Raw genomic sequence first — 21,576 nt, 5'->3', positions numbered from 1 at the left:
AGCGGCGAACGACACTAAACTTGGCGTTTATTGCGTTCTTTATACAACCAAGGTTACGTATTGTACTGTTGATCCAAAAATCTGTACAATGTAGAAAAAAAAACAGAACATTTCGCATTGTTGTTCACGTCAACCGGCATGCTACCGTCCACAGCCATTATGTCCATCCTTAAATTAAGTGTCGAAAAAAACCATTTTATAATGAGGTTGTTATACACGCATGCGCGATAAATCAAATGAGAAAGCGATTGTTACCTATAAATAGCTTTACGCGTATTTTACGATATGTCACTGGTCAAGTCATATTTCACTAACACTAGGTACTACTGGGGGTGATCATATAACTCGATTCCCACCGGCTTGCCCTTTTGAGAGAGTTGGGCACTTTTAACCAGGGACCGAATACTAGCATATTTTTCATACAAAATAACCGGAATACAATTTCGGTATCTCTGTTTTTATAGGATATTTTTGCACTTACTTACCTTATTTAGCTAATCTGATCAATCAGTCATCATCATCATTCATTTTTTTTTGGGAAGAAATATTGTGAAGGCTATGAGATATTTATTTAGATTTTTAGTTATACCGGTAACGGTCCCTGCTTTTAACGATTCAATATTGTTGCCACGTCCATTATATTTACTATATATACTTATACCTATTTATTTTTCTGAAATTAATGAACAAGTATTTATCATGTAAACGCTGTTGAGCCAATTCCTATCAAAAAAACATTAAGCGCTTTTTGTATAACAGTGCCTACTCTACTGCTTATAATATTTACATTTCCAAAGCATAATGGTCATCATTATGGCCTATGACTTGAAGAAAGTTGGTCGAGTGGCCTCGCACAGAAAGCACGTATTTTTACACAAACCCTTATCATTATCTAAATATTTCAAAAAGGCCAAATCTTCATATGATCATTGCATCATCAACATCATAATAATACGTTGCCTAAACCATATAAACTTTAAACCCTTGGTAATAAAGTCGCTTTTACCTCTACCCTACCCTAGAATCTAGATGATTATTTCTGTTTGACCTTATCACTGCTCCATTATTTTCTTTGATACATCATAACGATAAAACACAATAAAAGCGCGCATCATATTCGTGGACGTATAATGACCATCGTATATACGCCATCAGATATATCGGAGCGGCCAAGGTGTTCACAATATATGAACACGCACTCTAACGCCCTGCTGACAGAGGCGTGTTGAAATATTTATGAGCACTTTAGCCGCTCGGATATATCTGATGGCGACTGTACTTAAAGAAAGCCCACTCGATTGACCTTTTGTAGATCTTATCACAATGACATAAGGTATATCGTCAGTTAACTGTTTACCGCCATCATAAAAACAAATGACTACAATAATTTTCGGCTTTCTTTTGCGTACGCGTCGAGCGTAACGCGGCTTTTAAAAGGGAGTACTTATGTGATGTTATCATTATCATACTAACGTTCATACTGGTAACTGAGAATTAGTAAATCTTATTTTAAAGAAATAGGGTCCGACATTAGTCATTTAAGCGTTGCTGTAAGTTCAATAGACGTCTTTTGAAAACAAGGATCTTACTAGCCCTATTTTCGGAAAAATATCAAAACAGAAACGGTGGAGTTCAACCAGTATTAAAGGGGCCCACAGATTACCTATTAGTTCGCCGGACGATATCAGCCTGTCAGTTGTTCAGAGCTGTCACCTTTTGCGTTTAAGTGACAGGCTGATATCGTCCTGCGAACTGGAGCCAAAATAGTAGTAACTTAAACTCTTAAAGTATGTATGTAAGAAGAAACTATTTAAAAGTACCTAGTAATGAATACAGACGGCAATATACAGCATCAAAGGAAAACGGTTGTAAATAAGTATCGCATGAATAAACCTGATTATACCGCGTTTTGTATGGACGATGTATAATGATAACTGGTTAATGAACTTCTATCACGCACGTCATATACCTGCCTATAACTGTTTTAGCATTTTATAAGGATGCTGTGAAAATGTAATATTTTAGCTATTTTATGACTTATTTATAAGTGCCTGTAACGCGGAACGGAACCTCGTAAAACTCATTATTTATGATATAGGAGGCTATCGAGTAGACGAATGGCCTGATGGTAAGCAATTACAGTCGTCCATGGACACCTGCAACAACAGAGGGGTTTTAGGCGCGTTGTCGGCTTTTAAGATATTCTTTATTCTTTAAATAAATACAAGTATAAGTTTACAGCTCTAGATATGCCAAAACACTTATACTCTTAATACATAGTTATAACTATCTCTAGGATCTTTATTTATCTTTACATATGTAGAGATTTAAAAAGAGGCCTGAAACTATACTAATTTACATAGGTTGAGTTTAAAAACATCCTGATATTATGCTGTAAGGACGGCCACTTGTCTGCGAGTATGTCTGCGTTTTGGACTGTAGCCAAGAAGTTATTTAGTATATCTATTGCTCGGTACGTGGGTGCGTTCGAACCGTGATAGGTGCGAACATTTGGATATGCGAAAAGGTTTCTGGCTCTACGTGCGCTTCGCCCTACTAAGATGAGAGTACCTAGGTACCGTAACAGTATAAAACTTTGCCCTTTAACATAACTTTGCCCACCGCGTTACAGTTCAGTAAAAGCGAATAAGTTAAAAGTAGTTACAACGTATAAGTCCTAAGTCGAGGACTCCTAAGATTTAACCCTTTAACCATTTGACATTCCTTTAGGGCCACTTGCACCATCCCACTAACCCGGGGTTAAGCGCTTAAATCGTTAACCCAGTGTCAAATTGCACTGGTAAACATGGTAACTCCAGGTTTAACCGGTTAACCCCGGGTTAGTGGGATGTTGCAAGTGGCGCTTAGTCATTCGATTTCGAACCGTAGTTCTTATAGTAGAGATGCGTTTTTGTTTTAAGTATGATGGCAAGTAGGTCCATGTTGCCGCTACGGACTAAGGCCCACTTGCACCATCCTAATAACCCGAGGTTAAGCGGTTAATCCGTTAACTTAGTGTCAAATTGTACTGGTAACCATGGTAACTCCAGGTTTAACCCGTTAACCTCTGGTTAGTAGAATGGTGCAAGTGGGCCTAAAGGGTTAAATCTTAACCAACTCTACGACGAACGCATATGCGCTCAAAGCAACAAAGACAAACAATTTGTCGCATTCTGCGCCACGCTTGCGCGCGCGCCGCGAGAGCACGCTTCCAGTCATTACAACTGTCATTACACACACAATTTCCTCCGTAGATGTGTACGCTGAGGAACAACTTGCACATTAATTGATTTCTTACTTTTTAGGGTTCCGTACCCAAGGGCTTGTGCACAAATCACGCGAGGTTTGAGAGGGGGGGTGGGGGTCACGAAAAAATCACGACTGATCACGTTGGGGGAGGGGGGTATAAGGAAACCTCACGTGTATTTTTCTACAGTGAACGAAACTAAGAAAAAAAAACCTACCACATGGGTAGATACTTTTTCTCGGTTTCGTTAAGCATAAATTTTCACTCTGCACTTCAAAATAGCGAGTCTATTTAACAAAAATAGAAAAATAAATAAGATTTTCTTTATACAATAGTAGCTATTTATCTTAAAATTAGGTCGAATGAAAAATATTCAAAAAAATACATGTGATGAGGTTGTGTGGGGGGAGGAGCAATAGGGGGGTAGCCAAAAACCTCATCAAATATCACCAAGGGGGAAGGGGGGTCAAAAAGTAGCCGAAAACACCTTTTAAGTTTTAAGTTTAGCCGCCTAAAAAACTATGTTCCTGAAGTAAGTTACATAGTTGACTACAAATAATAATACCTTATATATCTGAGATTTGAAAAATATTGCGACTTGTTCTGTAATGCAAATAGAAACTTTTGATATCGACTGATTTATGTGTATACTAACCAATCTCTTGAAAATAAAGTTTTATTTCATTTTCACGATTGATTGCAATGAGCTCTCAAGATTTAAATTTTATCTATTAGAAAACGACACTGACAGACAGTTTAAGCAATAAACAATACCGATTTAGAGGTGAAAATGTATTTTCTGACTTTTTCATATAAAATCACAAAATTGAATATTTTTACTTTTAATGTGACACACAATCAATTTTTCTGAGCACATATGAAAGAAATTCTGTCATTCAAATTAAATAAATCCTAAAACCCCAACTAAATACTATGTTTAACCCCTTATGCCACTTTAAACTTACATAACAATAACAGTATTTGCTCCATACATTTACGAAAAGGTACCTTATGGAAATAAATCTAATAATACATCACTACAAAATATCAATCATGTAACTTGACCACAAGGTACCTTTTCATTACATACAAATTATTGGTCTTTTTTAAGATTATTACGACGAAGAACTAATTAAATTGGGGGCAGTTTAATGTAAATTAATATTTTCTATTCATAAAAGATAAACTGTAATATGATTGATATTTTGTAGTGATGTATTATTAGATTTATTTCCATAAGGTACCTTTTCTACTAAACTCTGAGACGACATTACTAGGCTTATAACTAACTTATAACAAAAATAAAAACAGGTAAACAAACGTTACGCATTAAGGTTTCAGATCACACAATAAAAAAAATTGAGCATTTTTTCACCTCTTTACAAAACATTTAATATCTCCGAAACTAGAAACCCTCATAAGGTACCTTTTCCCGTGGAACGTCACATATAGTCGTTCGTTTTGTGTTAAATTACCTACGTACCTACAGGCTCATGATGCGATGCAAGAACTCACTTTGTATTTGTAGTTTTTTGGCCTTAACCGATACTTCAGCCCAAACATAATTATATGATTTTTGTGCCGAAACCGAAAATTCGGTCGGAAACTACTAGTACCTACCTACCTTACAAAATACCTATTTCGAACGAAACAAATCACGTATGTAAGTAACGCCTTCGAGTTCTCGCACCAAAATATCTGAATGAGCCTTAATAATTAATAACTATTTTTGACCCCTAGAGACGTTCAGGCACATGTTTAGTTATCTACTATATAAATGCTATTATACGAGTTACACATGAATTACAGATTAGATAGCTAGAGCACATTTGCAGCAATACATTTCCGGCTGTAGAGTTACGGAAACGACATAATATTATGTTATGTGAACCAATCATTAGGTACAGTGGAAACTGGATAAGTGGAACCTGGTTTAGTGGAAAACCTCTTTAAGTGGACCCAAGTTCTCGGTTCCAGTCCCTTGGCAACGAATTACCTCTATAAGTGGAATTTTGGAACCTCTATAAGCGGAATCCATTTTTTCGAAAATTTCTTATTTTTACCTCTGTAACTGGAAGCAGCCGTCTCCGAAACCTCTATGAGTGGAATAGCTCGGCGTTATAAAATTTGTATTTTTAATAAACCGTCACAAGGAGGGTAATTTGTTTCGTTAACATTATGGTTCGTGTTTTAACTACGTATTTTGTATGAGATCACACATCGTTCAGTTTTTTTTGCATTAAAGTACAATCGGTACATTGATTTATTTAACCATACTGGTTTCTCTTGCATAAATAAATATTAGGAGTGATTTTGTTTTTGTAATTTTGAAAATTGTATACGAGTAGGTACTGTGGATTATTTACAGTATTGCTTTTTTTAAAGTCAGGATTACATACCTATTTTTGTTAATACATACATATCTACATACATATTTAATAAAAGATGATTATTTAAGTCTTGATCATACCATACGTGACCTCTATAAGCGACATTACTAGCATCCACAACCTCTGTTAGCGAGAGCCTCTGTAAGTGAGAAAATGTTTTATTTGAACCTGGTTTAGTGGAAAACTGGATAAATGGAAAACCTGGATAAGCGGAACTAAACAGCCGGTCCCTTGCGATTCCACTTATCCAGTTTCCACTGTATATCGCTCAGCACGATTCCAATACGTGATACAGCTTCTAAAGCATGATAAATTAATAATATCGAGGTATCATCTGATACCTGATTTGATGATTTCTTATACGGAGAAAAATATATCAGTGATTTCGATTTTATTATTAATATTCATTAATAGGTCACATTTCGATCCATTTCAAGGATCTTTATCATGAACCACGACGATAGCAAACAGTAATTACATTCAAACACCTCAAAATTACCCCTATATCATCAGATAATAACACCATGCATACGCGTTAGTATAATTATGTAGGTGTTTTTCAATTCGTCGGATTCTGTGGGTGGAAAAATGGTTTCCAAAGATTTCAGTGAAAGCGTGCATGTTGTTGTGTTGCCTAATGTTAAATTAGAATACAATGTGGTAAAAGTTTGGTTGCAAAACTTGCAAACAATTGTGGTCAATGTAAAATCAAGTGGCGGAAAAATGACAGTTGTTATGATATGTAAAAAGAGAGAAGACACGGTATTTAATCGTATAATTAACGTCAAATAATGCAATGTCGCGCAAGAGGTTTGACATAATATAATTTTATTATAGCCATTCAAAACTTTTATTGACCAATCACGGCTTATTTAGGATTCCGTACCCGAAGGGTAAAGACGGGACCTGTGTCTGTGACCAGGCTGCATCTCATGAACCGTGATAGCTAATGCTCGTCATACATTAATAGAATTCGCCGCAGGCACGACTGTAAGATCTAACGTGTAAAGGGGCCCACTGATTATCAGTTCGCCGGACGAAATCAGCCTGTCAGATAAACGCAAAATTTTACAACTCCGAACAACTGACAGGCTTAAGGCCGTTCCCGTACCCAAATGAAATCTACAATCGAGCCTCCCCTCACGCCACCCATCCCGCCCCTAGATACAATGACGATACAACAGCGCCACGCAAGAAGTAGCGACTTAAATGAACTAACAGGACACTGATTTGTAAAACGTATTACTAAATACTGAAAAAAAGCATGACGCATCTCATAGATGGCGTTAAAGTTAAATTGGAAAAATAAATGAAACATAGTGCAAATTAAATATTCATTTTAATGAAGTCAACTCTTATTTCAATAATATTTAATTATAAGGGTAAATACAGTTTATATTTAAACAAATTAATGACTGCAAGTTTTCTATAATATCATTATTTATTAGGTATACTGTGCAGGTATATCATCGATATTTATTAAAAAAAACCGGGCAAGTGCGAGTCGGACTCGCGCACGAAGGGTTCCGTACCATAATGCAAAAAAAAAAAAAAAACAAAAAAAAGCAAAAAAAAAACGGCCACCCATCCAAATACTGACCACTCCCGACGTTGCTTAACTTTGGTCAAAAATCACGTTTGTTGTATGGGAGCCCCATTTAAATCTTTATTTTATTCTGTTTTTAGTATTTGTTGTTATAGCGGCAACAGAAATACATCATCTGTGAAAATTTCAACTGTCTAGCTATCACGGTTCGTGAGATACAGCCTGGTGACAGACGGACGGACGGACGGACGGACGGACGGACGGACAGCGAAGTCTTAGTAATAGGGTCCCGTTTTACTCTTCGGGTACGGAACCCTAATTAGGGCATACCGGTACAAGTGCGAAAAATAGGTAATTCGCACATGTATCATACAACGTTTTACAGTACATAATATGGCCCTTTAAATTTTCGACATAGTTACGTAATGTGCTAATTATCGCACTAATGCGGTAAAGTAGCACCATATTGTAATAGTACTTACCTACATTACGTTTACAAGTGCGGCAAATAGGAAAATCGAAACGAGTGGCGATAAATTCGAACACGACCGAAGGGAGTGTTTTGAATCGACACGAGTTGCGAATTACCTATTGGCACATGTATCGTACAACGTTTTACAGTATCTACAGTCCTACATACTAGGGTTTGCTCCCGGGAAATACCGGTACCGAAAGTACCGGGAATTCCCGGGATTTAGAGCCAAGCAAAGAACCGGGATTTCAAAATTAAATTCCCGGTACTTTCGGGATTTTCGGGACTAATATTTCCGGTACAATATTTGACTGTTTTCTGTTACTTAGCATGAAATATCATGTTTTTTAAAGAAATACATTATATAAATCCATTGCTGACGCTAATACTTTTACGACTGACCATATATTAAAGCAAAACAAAAATAGTCAATGGGTTTGACAATGCCAACAAAATAAAATAGCTTATTTTGAAACTATACGAGTGTTTCTACGATAAATAATTTTATACGAATAATTAGTTAGTTGTATGCTAAATACGAGCAAAAACTAGAGAGAATTGTGTTATTAATAAAATATTTCTTTTAATTCGAATACGGTATAAGAAACTCTTATTGATAATCTGAATGACATTTTAAAATGAATTAAAATATTATAGTGACATGTCCTCTCCTTGGTAAATTCTTAATTCTGGCTGCAACAACTTCTTGATCCTTCCTATTGATAATTTTATTACCATTTTTACCTACTCACATGCAATTTTGCACATTTATTCAAGCCCCTTATCTTGTCTAGAATACAAAATTTCGTAAACGTAGCTCTAACAGTTATTCATAAATTAACGTTTTAAAACCGGCATTTTTGTGACTGACTGACTAATAGATCAGAAACCTAACCCACTTCGAGCTGACCTAGAAACTTGAAATTTGGCACTAAGGAATGCAAATCGGTTATTTTTTGTATGGAAATAACCGCGGTTTCGGTTAATAACCGATTATTTCCATACAAAAAATAACCGATTTGCATTCCCTATTTGGCACCAAGGTAGACTATTAGGAGTTTATAGAGGGAACAATCTAAAAAATGAAAATTATTGATAATTTGATGAAGAAAAACATATATACTTATCGATAATAGATGACTAATTTTCATTTATGGTATCAATCGATCAGGTTTGTCTTTAGGATCAAAAGTCTATATGGGATCCATTGCATTAAAGGAATACAAAAGTCAGAAATGATAGTCAAAGTCCGACAGTCGTACTTCACTCGCGAAACGCCCCGAACAAAACGATATGTGACCGTGACGTCAAGGTCACAAAGAGTCCATCTTGAAGTATGAACAAAACAAGAAAATTGCGATTTTGTCGGTGAAATATTGCGTTTATGTATATAGTTTCCATACAATCTTTTATTGGATAAAATGCGAGGAATCGAATCGAATGGTAACTAACTGCGACAATTCTTCGACCGACGGTTTTTTCAGGAAGCTCTTCTTCCACATTGAACGATATTTGTAACTGAAAATAAAATATATTGTATGTGTTAGCATTTACAATTTGTCACATCATGTACAGTCGACGTCAAAGATATGTACCTATTGCAGCATACTCCTTTGTAATAAGGTGAAAAATGTATACATATATTTGACGTCGACTGTACATATAAAGCACCACTGGTAAAGAACCAACGAGAGCAATAAAAGTAAGGCCCTGTATAATGACTACGAATCGTGTGATAAATCAATTTACGATGGAATTCTGGCACACGAAGTTGAAACAATGTTATTCTAGCTAGGTAGTTAGTACAAAAGGTAAAATTGTTCTCTGCTCTACAATCAATAAGCATAATTAGCATGAATCACCTACCTCATGGGTATCTTCTTCCTCTAATATACTAGGAACCCGATAAGTGTCATCCACCTGTGCAATGCGTGGGTTCAAAATGTTTGAGCCGGTCGCCTCACTGTCAAAACCAAAATTAAATAAATGTATGATGTTTTACAGCACATATGGACTTTACCGCACTAGTGCGATAATGCACACACACATTACGTAACTATGTCAAATATTTAAAGGGCTAGTAGTAGTAGTAAACTCTTTATTGTACAAAAAGACATATTAAAAATAACATACAATTAGCAAGAAGTACAAAGGCGAACTTATCCCTTTGAGGGATCTCTTCCAGTTAACCTATAGGGCTATATGTACTGTAAAACGTTGTCCGATACATGTGAGAATAGGTAATACGCAACTCATGTCAACTATTTTTCGCACTATTTTTTATCATCAAGTGATGATGAACAATAACAGCCACATTTTGCCTCTCATTAAGCATCCGGACAAATCTGTCGGTCGAAGAATTGTAGCAGCCAGTCATTTCTTTACAACATCACTCAATTTATAAATTAGTCCATTACTATTTCATAAATTGATCATGGACCCGCGAAACGCAGCATTCCAGAAATGCAGTTAGGTCGAAAAGTGAGACAGACTAATTTCAAATTTTTTATGTAGGTACCTATATTATAACAAGTGATGACAATGGAGAAAACTACTTGAAAGTAAATAAACCATTGTGCTGGTTACAGGTACAGTCGGCGTCAAATACTTTGTAGCAACAAAGTAGCCAAATAGTAACATCTAGCAAGTAACATAATAAAATTGCGGTTTATGACGTAAGTATTAAAAAAACTGCTTACTAGATCTCGTTCAAACCAATTTTCGGTGGAAGTTTGCATGGTAATGTACATCATATATATATTTTTTTGTTTTATCATTCTCTTATTTTAGAAGTTAAAGGACACACATTTTACCACTTTGGAGGTGGTCTCTCGCGCAAACTATTGAGTTTAGAAAAAAATGATATCAAAAACCTCAATATATTTTTTGAAGACCTATCCATAAATACCCCACACGTATGGGATTGATGCAAAAAAAAATTTTGAGTTTCAGTTCTAAGTATGAGGAACCCCCAAAATGTATTGTTTTTTTCTATTTTTGTTGGAAAATCCAAGTTTCAACAGTACCTATAGTTCTTATAGTTTCAGAAAAAAGTGGCTGTATATACGGACGGACAGACAGACAGACATGACGAATCCTTAAGGGTTCCGTTTTTTGCCATTTGGCTACAGAACCCTAAAAATGCTCTATCACAGGTAAATGAGAAATTGAAAATGGAAATAATTGCCCAAGATTATTAGTTTTATTAAAATAAAAAATCGGTCAACACGCTCAAGAAAAGGAAATCATTTACTATTGTGTAGGGTAGGTATAATATAAAATAACTACCAGTTCATTAAAAAATACGTAAAAGAATAACGAAAGTACGGACAATCGGTAAATCCCGGGATTTTAATTTCCGGGACTTACTCAGGCAACCCTATTACATTCTATCAGTGTACATTTTTAGGGTTCCGTACCCAAAGGGTAAAAACGGGACCCTATTACTAAGACTTCGCTGTCCGTCCGTCCGTCTGTCCGTCTGTCATCAGGCTGTATCTCATGAACCGTGGTAGCTAGACAGTTTAAAATTTCACAGATGATTGAATTTCTATCGCCGCTATAACAACAAATACTAACAAAAACCGGGCAAGTGCGAGTCGGACTCGCGCACGAAGGGTTCCGTACAATAATGCAAAAAAAAAAAAAAAAAAAGCAAAAAAAAAAACGGTCACCCATCCAAATACTGACCACTCCCGACGTTGCTTAACTTTGGTCAAAAATCACGTTTGTTGTATGGGAGCCCCATTTAAATCTTTATTTTATTCTGTTTTTAGTATTTGTTGTTATAGCGGCAACAGAAATACATCATCTGTGAAAATTTCAACTGTCTAGCTATCACGGTTCGTGAGATACAGCCTGGTGACAGACGGACGGACGGACGGACGGACGGACGGACGGACAGCGAAGTCTTAGTAATAGGGTCCCGTTTTACCCTTTGGGTACGGAACCCTAAAAACAGAATAAAATAAATAGTTATGCAACAAACGTGATTTTTGCCGTTTTTTGCATAATGGTACGGAACCCTGCGTGTGCGAATCCAACTTGCACTTGGCCGGTTTTTTTAAATTAAGTACTTACCTCTTGGAGAATATCAAATAACTGATGAGGGCAATGTATCTCGTACGATATTATTGATTGGCGACATTTTATTTAGTTTTCGGCGAACATTTGCTAAGTAGGTAGTACTAATACTACTAATAGCCATCTAGGAAAATAAGTACAAAATATGTCCAAATAATTGAGAATATCAATTCAATTCATAAAAAGATATAAGCATCTGCACTGATAGGAAAACAGTAGGTATCTAAATCTAACTAAGGTCTTTTCGTACGCCGCCGCTGTGAGTACTTGAGTAGGTAGGTATTTGTGACGTTATCTATGAAAAGGGACCTTATTGTCGATGGCGCTTCCGCCATTATTAACGATGCTCTGATATAAAATACCACGCCGTGCGACGCAGTGCGTCGTAAGCGCCATAGACAATAAGGTCCCTTTTCATAGATAATGCCACAATTAGAATTAGAACTTACTCGTTACTTTGAATGTCAGTGGTTGATGAAATCGGAGATTCCATTTCCATATTTTGCAGTCTGTAAATAAAGATAAATTGTAGTAGTGTATTGTGTTACGTAGGTAGGGCTAAAAAGCACAAGTCAAATAATTATACTCACTCGATGTAGTCTAAAGATATAGTATCATGTTCGGCTGTGAAATTATCCAATTTTCTTCTTTTCCTAGAAAGACAAAAAAGTAAAAAGTTTAGACGCATGACAAATCACGAGCTGAGGTTCGAACCCTCGATAGGTGGATGGATTGCTAAAAGAACGCTTTATGCGTCTAATTGTGTGCGTTACATGTATCACTGTGTGCTCGTATTTATAGGAAGGCCCACTACACCGCAACCGCGTAACTACGACCAACTACGACTCACGGAGACGCACACATAGACGGCAATGTTTTCTGTCTTTGCCGTGCAAGGCAACGGCGCTAGTGCCGCGTGGTGTAAACTTCGTCGCGAATCGCGATATCCTTTTAAGCTATTTAGATGATGACAATGTTTACCGGTAGATGGAGCGATTATTAATTTTTAGAATGTTTCAAGTTATATGGATTACTAATTAGTACGATCAAGTATATATTAAATTAAGTAATAATTACGTATTTCACTGTGTAATAAATATACATTTTTACTTACGTTAGTTCCATTGTTTGTTGGAATCTTCCGAGTTGTCTTTTTCGAGATGTCTTCTTTTTATTCAATTGCTTGTTACCCATTATAACTTAAAGGTTTTGGTGCACACGGTATATCACTAGGACACACAACACAGCACAGTTTTTATAAGTAAATCTTATATTTGTTTTGGGGACACCTAGTACAGGTCCGCCTGGCACGAGCGCTCAGCCATCACTGTCTCATTTCGAAAGACGGACGGAGATAGAGCATGCAGGCCGGAGTCGATATTTTGTTACGATAGAATTAGTTGATGTTTATTTATTTTAAAAATATTGCCTCTAATTATCGTTTTTCTAAAGCTGTCAAATTACTGTTATACTTATGATTGATTTTTCTCCTTTTTTTGTTTCATAGTGTCACGTAGTAAAGAAACGAGTAAAGTTGGAGTAAAAATTCGAATTGGAGGTTACTTTGGGAATAAATTGTATCGAGCGAAGTGTTATGAATCGTGTATCGAAAGCTGTGTTATTAAAGATAATATAATCAAGAATTATATTTATTTTTCCCACGTCTACAAATATCACCGTTTCTTAGAAAAATAGGATAATTATTGGGGTATTTTTACATTTCTGGCTCAGGGAACGGCCTTAATATCGTCCGGCGAACTGGTAATCTGTGGGCCCCTTTAGTCTGTGCGTGTAAGGCTAACTATTCAAGCAGAACGTTTACAAGATAACAAGACTTTTCCCAATATTCTCTTAGCGTGTACAATTTTCCTTTTAGTTGTCTCACATAAGTCATATAACGTTCAAAAGGAGAAAACATTTGTGTGGTTTATCGCCTGAATACACTTGGTTGACTTGGTATTCTATAAAGTGATGGATGAGAACGTAAACTAAGTAAGAATGCGATTTTTCTTAGGGTATTTTTAACGCATTCAATGCCAACGTTTTGGTAGCACAACACGCGTAGCCGATTGTAGCGTTTTCCCGCTTTGTAGAGGAAAGAGACTACGAACAGAGCGCCCGCCGAGCGGGTTCCTGCATGGTACTCAATGTGTTACTGTTAATACTAGATCAGCTATTTACCTAGTGCCCCTTTCGATGTCATTATACATCTTATTATTTCTAATCACGACGATTAAGATTATATCCTGTATTTTTTTATATAACCTAACTTTAAATTATAAATCATTCATTAACAAAATATTAGCAATTGGCCTGATGACAGTAACAAAGAATCATGGAAATAATGGTTTCAAAGAAACATATACGTAAATACGATTCTAAAAAATGGCCCAATCTCAGTATAAACATTAGGATTATTAATATATTCAATAAAATAAAACTGCAAAATTCTCTAATCGGCCATTTTGACTGAAACGCGAATCAGAAGCGAGCTAAGAATTGACGTCATCAATGTATGACATATTTCTTAGAGCAACATAGACAACCTCATTGACTGTAATCCATTACGTCCTCACCAAAGAGTTTGGAAGTTCAAAAAAAAATATTATTTCGCCACTAAACATTTATTACGTCCAAAAAATATTATTACACGATATAAAGTAAATATTTATTTGTTATTATATAAATAAAACGCTAAATAATACGATATTTCACAAAAAACTTTTTTAATTTTTTGGCTGAATGGAACTATCATTGCCATGTTGGCTGTCGTAACTAGAAAAAATTAAAAATTAAAAAGTAAACCCGGCGCTCGGTGATTTTCACTCAAAATTTACATGTATCTAAATAATTCATCTTAAATTGCAACCGTATGAGAGTCTTTGTATAAAATGACTTATTGTGAACAATTTTTGTAATGTATTTATCACCCCTAATCGTAATATATGGTGCTGAATTAACAATATCATTCGGATTCAAGGGAAATTCGTAACTGTAAGTATGTAAACAATGTCTACCACCATAATTTATGACGTCACAAATGGCGTGTGGCGTTTTCGCGCGAGGTTTAAACTAGCTATAATAAAATGCAATTATTTATGTTAAATCTTATGAGTATAGCTGAAATATTGTGTTTTTCGGAACCAATAAAAGTGTACCGATAATATTAAGAGGGATTTCAAAATTTGTCATCAGGCCAATTCTCCAGCAATTATAACTTTACTGCTGTCATAATAAGTGCATTAATTGTCTGTTCTGCTGTTATTTGAATGTGTTTGTAAGTACATATATTTGAATGAGTGATGGCACTGATGGCGTGATAGCAATATACAGTAGGACGGTATAAAAATCATGTAGGTACCTATAGAAAGGATTATGTGAATTTTCATTCGCATCTGTCATTCCGATATTTTATTTTTCTATTGGTGTTTAAGATTAACGATGTTCACCGATGGTATACTACGAAACTACTAAACTAAACCTAGCGGAGTTTATAATATGGCTAACTTTTAGGTATTTAATGTCAAACATTAGTATAGAGGGGTCCTGTCATCGTAAATTTTGTAGTCACAGTAAATTTACTGCCATCTATCGACACACGACTAAAACTCAAAATGAAAACGTATAAAATTATCAAAAAAATGTATATACTTATATGGATAAATGATTTTATTATTTTTATATAATTTTGACCCATGTTCATTCACTGATATCTATGTGTTAAAATTGTTAAATATGAAACGGTGTCGTCACGCCATCTAGCCGAGCATAGGCTAAAGGTGTGTGCGCCATCTATCCGAGAATGACTTTTTCTTGATTTCCAAGGCACGTTTTTTCCTTAGACTTTATTCATCTTATACGAAGTTACATATGTCTTTGATTAATAGCAGGAGATCTAAGGTCCCGTTTTCTAAGGGGACCTTGCATTTTGGAGACAAAGCAAACCGCTTGGAACAGGTGTTCCTGGGGGTGACCTGAGCTGATTAAGCCCGGTTGCCAAGAGGTTCCCCCCAGTAGGTGGGCAGGGGTGGGGGGGTAAAAGTGCCTCCGGCGCGCCTCACTCTAAGCTTTATATCTGCATACATCTCGCAACTATATCAAGTTTGGTGTCATTTTCGTATAATTCGAGGATGAAGAATTCATTTCTGTGACTAAATTTTCACTCACCCATACAAAAAATTCGAAAAATTCAAAATTAAAAAAAAATCTTTAGATTTTTTTTTCGAAAATTGTCTACAAAATGTATACTATGAGGATTTGCTCTAGAAAAAAAATACCTGTGAATAGCCCAGTTCTCCTTCTATACAGAATAGTAAACTTGTCAAACATTTTTTTTCATAACTCTGTTAAAAAAAATGTTTTGTGTCGCGCGGCGTACTTGCATTGTAAGAGTGGTATGCAACGTTTAGGATTTTTAAGTATGTTTAGATGATTTCTGATAAATTGTTATTCTTCTGGTGGTAGATTACATTAATAAATTACTTCTGGACGTGATATATATACAAATATAAATTAAATATATTAATAGAGTTAAGTATTATAAATGTGATAAAATTAACATAGGAGATGTTTGACAAAAAATGCGGGTTAAAATAAGATATTATATTGTTCGTAATTGCCATTACATGCCCATGGGACTGTGCATTTTAGGTTTTTTTTAACGTAGTTGCACCTCCCTGCGCATTTTGTTTTGCAGCGGCAACGAATAAGCTCTAAACAAGCAGCAGCCGCCGCAGGTAGGCTTGTCCATATGGGCTCCCAATAACCTTGTTGTTTGGACCAGCCCCAGTCAGCAGGGCATGGTGGCTGTTGCTGAGGGGCTATAATCTGTCCCCAAACATAGACCAAATCGCGCCGTGCGCCAAAAACCGCCGTGTCGCCGAAATAATTTTCAACCAGGTTGACAAGGTGCAGAAAACCCTAGAGGCAAAGCAAACCGCTCTATGTGCGTTCCCTGATGTTGAAGGTGCTTTCGACAATACGCCCACAGAGACCATACTCAATGGTATGAAATCAAAGGGAGTAGACGAAACCACCAGATGGGTACAAAGCATGCTCTCAAACAGAGTAGCCACTCTGACCATCAATACTATATATAGAGCATGAATTTTATACCACTAAAGGGTGCCTACAAGGAGGCGTTTTATCCCCACTATTATGGACCCTAGCAGTGGACCAACTTCTTACAATCATGTCAGGCCAAGAGTTTGATACACAAGGATATGCCGACGACCTTGTAGTCATCGTCAAAGGCCCTTGCCTCAACACAATATCCAACCTAATGCAAGGAGCTCTAAACACAATATTCAAATGGTGTAGAGAAAATGACTTGTCCATTAATCCGAGCAAGACTGTAATAGCCATTTAACCATTCACAAGGAAACGGAAGCTCGATAAACTCACAAAACCAAGACTTAATGGACAAATAATACCGTTCTCGGCAGAGGTCAAGTATCTAGGGGTCACCTTTGACCAAAAGTTAACTTGGAACCCTCACCTGAGAAACATTATACAAAAAGTGAAAATGGCCATGTGGTCATGCTGTCGAATGGCAGGAGCAAGATGGGGCTTAAGACCCAAATTGCTGTGGTTATACACAGCGGTAGTGAGGCCAATTGTCACCTACGCCTCCGCAGTCTGGTGTAACAAAACCAGCCAAAAGACAGCAATAGACACTCTAAACAGCCTGCAACGCACGGCTTGTTTAACAGTAACAGGCGCCTACTCCTCGACACCGGGAGCGGCCCTAGATGCACTGCTGGAAATGGCGCTCTCAGGCATTAACCAATCTAAAGGCCTGGGTTTTTGCGAATAGAGCCCTTAGCATGCCCACTGATGACGCTCACACCGAATGTCATCTCACCAAACTGTACACAGTAGAAAAACCTCATAGAGACAAATGGATCAACAACCAAATGTACGTCGAAGAGGGAAGCCACATCTGGTATACAGATGCTTCCAAGAAAGGCAATGATATAGGATGTGGGATCTATGGTGAGAGATCTAAGCTCTGAGCTAGCGTCAGCATGGGCACATTGGCCTCAATCTTCCAGACAGATGTCTTCGCCGTCAACAAATGTGCGGAGATCAACCTGGATAGAAACCTAAGACACCAGCTTATCTACATCAACTCAGACAGCCAGGCTGCTCCGCTGGCACTAGAATCCCTTGAGTCAAACTCAAAACTAGTCCAGAATTGTAAAACAAACCTAAATGCACTGGTTTACTCCAACAAAGTTACACTTAGATGGGTACCAGGGCACTCCGACATTAACGGAAACGAAGAAGCGGACGAACTTGCTAGAAAGGGCGCAGACACACCCCTGGTCGGCTCAGAACCCTTCTGTGGAAGCACAAAACGAGATGCATATTCTCTGCTCAGCAACTTAGAAGAAACGAGAGCAATCGATTGGTGGAAGTTCGTTAAAGGACAAGAACACTCGAAAGCTCTGATCAAAGGGTTCAACATCAAAACTGCTAAGGCGCTTTTAAGACTCAAAAGGCACAAAACCTGCGCGGTGACCAGAATACTGACTGGACACTGCAAGTTGAACAAACATATATGTTTCAAATTGGCAAGAAACAAGATGCGACATGCAGGTTCTGTCAGGAGTCAGAGGAGACTGCAATGCACATTCTTTGTTCTTGTGGACTACTAATGTCAAAACATTACGGCCCAAAGAATCTGGAACTTTCTGGATGCAACAGGCATTAGTACTGAACTTAAAGGGCCGTCACAATAAATCAATGCTGGTCAATGCGACACTCAAAGGCCCACAACACCACAATAATAATAATAATGTCCCGCGGGGGCAGCTTGTGGCGAGCTGACGGTGAGTGACGACACCGCGGACCCCTATTCCAGAGGGCCCTGTCATCTGGCCCTCGCCTCTGTGCTTGCCTTGATTAGCCGGCCAGAATGGAGTCGCAAGAGCGGGACCTATGCTCCAGGTTGGAAGTGTAAAATGTCATAACGCCGGCGGCCTGCTGAACGGATTACCGGGATCTGGCTACCGCAGACTCACCTCTCGACAACCTCACAGCCACTCTAAAGTGTTGCCCTGTTGTCGCACTGTGCGTGCGGCCATTGCGGGGCCCACTCAATGAGTTGGCGAGTCACCACCTGTCATTTACAATTTTGAGACTGATTGTCACGGCAGGTGTCCGCTAGTCTCTCCCATAGCCCATTATCCAGTCCATCCAACTTTCAAATCTATAGCCCATGACCTTAGTTCCCATCGCAGCACAAAAGTGCTGCACTGTAATAGTCTTTGCACCTGGCGGGGACCATCTCCGGATGTATCACATTGTGCGTTCGGGGATAGTATCGACCACATGTATCCCTTGCTTTTTGATTAACGTGCCTTAAAGGGCCTCTGCGCTGTTGGCTTCGTCCCCACGTACGCCTCCCAAAGGTCCGGGACCCCATGGTCCCGAGATATGGAAAAGACATGCAAATAATAATGTTAATTTTATCACATTTATAATACTTAACTCGAATCTGTTGGCGAAAGTTTTCCCAACATCTTTATTTATATATTTAATTTATATTTGTATATATATCACTTACAGAAGTAATTTATTAATGTAATCTACAATCAGAAGAATAACAACTTATCAGAAATCATGTAAACATACTTAAAAATCCTAAACGCTGTATACCGCTCTTACAATGCAGGTACGCCGCGCGACACAAAACATTTTTTTTTAACAGAGTTATGAAAAAAAATGTTTGACAAGTTTACTATTCTGTATAGTAGAATAACTGGGCTATTCGCAGGTATTTTTTTTCTAGAGCAAATCCTCATAGTTAAATTTTTTTAGAGGATTTACGAAAAAAAAATTAAAAGATTTTTTTTGAATTTTGAATTTCTCGAATTTTTTGTATGGGTGAGTGAAAATTTAGTCACAGAACTGAATTCTTCATCCTCGAATTACACGAAAAAGACACCAAACTTGATATAGTTGCGAGATGTATGCAGATATAAAGCTTAGAGTGAGGCGCGCCGGAGGCACTTTTACCCCCCCTCCCCTGCCCACCTGCTGGGGGGAACCTCTTGGCAACCGGGCTTAATCAGCTCAGATCTCCCCCAGGAACACCTGTTCCAAGCGGTTTGCTTTGTCTCCAAAATGCAAGGTGGTGGACCTTAGATCTCCTGCTGTAACACCAAACACGCAACATAAACAGGCGACAATACCACCAGGGGGCCTAGCCAAGGTGACAGTCGTTGATAGAAAACGCCAATCGAAACTTAAATAATGTATGGAAATAGTCACATGACTTTTCGTAACATTTGTCATCCCCATACATTCCTTTTCGTTTGGCGTATGTCGATGTATAGTCAGCCAAGAAAGTGGTTTACCACTTTTCGACTCTATCATCTGATTGATAGAGTCGAAAAGTGGTAAACCACCGTCTTGGCTGACCGTACAAGGGAATATTACGCAAAACTCTGCGTAGGGGGCGCCACTACCCCTATCCATCACAATCGGGGGTCTACCGCGAAACAAGAAAATCGAAATTTCGTTATCTAACCTCTCTATCACTCTTGCATATTCGAGCGATAAAGAGGCAGGTAACTAAATTTCGTTTTTCGCGTTTCCCTGTAGGCCCTTGTTAACAAACCGCCTTGATATTTTATTGCCTGTGAAAACTTGTCAAAGAACAGTTTAAGGCACAGTATGTATAAGTTACTCTATGGTTTAGTAGCTAATAGCTTAGTGCTGCACTCTGGCGGCAGAACATTGCAGTAATACCCCCTATTGGGCTCTTGGCTAGGCCCCCTGATTCGCGGCAGACTATGTCTGACCATGGGAAAACATAAAAATGTGTGCCAATAAAGAAAGCCACAGAAAATGCCGGCCAAAGACAGTTTTTTGAATTCCAGCACAGCAATTTCAAATGCCTACACTAAGTGCCATTAATTGTAATTAACTCGTGTGACAGAATTACATTGGCCGACTATACAGTCGCCATCAGATATATCGGAGCTGCCAATGTGCTCAATAATATCTGAACATTTATTTTAACCTTTTATACGAGAGGCTTTGTTCAGATATTGGTTAACACTTCAGCCGCTCCGATATATCTGATGGCTATACAGCAGCAAAGAAGTTAAGACAAGACAAGTCATTTATTGCGAACATATTACAAACGGGTGAGGTGTTTGAAATTAATTAAGTGGACACAATGTTAATAGTACGAAAAAAAGCGTAATGCAGATTATATTGGACACTTCAGTCTAGCTAGGTACCTACCTACTTATGCGGCTGATTATTAACTTTCAAGTTCGTTTGAAAAACACAGGGGAAAACCGATAACAGTTGTCCTCTGTGTTTTATTAATTAATACACAACACAAACTTCAAAAGAATGTCCAAAAAATACGTAAGTATATAGGTATTGTAGAGTCGACGCCAAAATGTTAACAATTTTGAACCTTAGGAAAAATGTAAACATATCTGTGACGTCGACAGTACATGTACCTAAATAAAAAAAATCTAGTAGGTACACAGTCAGCATTAAAAGTAGATTATCAGACTACGCGTAAAAAGTACCTACCATTCTTTAACAGCTTTTCAAAAAGAGATCTCTATGTAGGTATACATAATGTATGTAGAACAATTAGGCTGTAACATATACTTTTGAACGCGAACTATAGAGATTTATCTTTAAATTATTTTTCACACAACATGGGTACGGTGGCAGATATCATCTCAGTACTATTTTGCGAGATTTTGCGTTTTAAGATTATAAATTGTATGGAGATGACATCTGTCACCGCTGTTTGAAAGTATTCGAGGGTGGCAGATACTTTTGTCGCGTTGTATCGTCCGCT

The 21,576-nt window shown here is 37.5% G+C and overlaps 2 protein-coding genes across 2 annotated transcripts in view; both read right to left on the bottom strand.

Annotated features, from left to right (window-relative positions):
* LOC134793369 (protein Spindly) overlaps nucleotides 1-21,576 on the bottom strand; it is a 54,219-nt gene that overhangs the window by 6,919 nt on the left and 25,724 nt on the right. The gene's annotated exons all lie outside the window — the stretch shown is intronic.
* LOC134793400 (uncharacterized) lies at nucleotides 9,441-13,017 on the bottom strand. Its single transcript, XM_063764974.1, has 4 exons — nucleotides 12,853-13,017; nucleotides 12,329-12,391; nucleotides 12,188-12,247; nucleotides 9,441-9,618 (listed from the first exon to the last, which is right to left on the bottom strand). The coding sequence occupies exons 1-4, from the start codon at nucleotides 12,930-12,932 to the stop codon at nucleotides 9,504-9,506; spliced, it is 318 nt and encodes a 105-aa protein (XP_063621044.1). The 5' UTR covers nucleotides 12,933-13,017; the 3' UTR covers nucleotides 9,441-9,503.

Source organism: Cydia splendana, chromosome 9 (genome assembly GCF_910591565.1).
Source record: "Cydia splendana chromosome 9, ilCydSple1.2, whole genome shotgun sequence".
NCBI lineage: Eukaryota > Metazoa > Arthropoda > Insecta > Lepidoptera > Tortricidae > Cydia > Cydia splendana.
The sequence above is the reverse complement of the archived record's forward strand: the minus strand, read 5'-3'. Positions and strand labels throughout refer to the sequence as shown.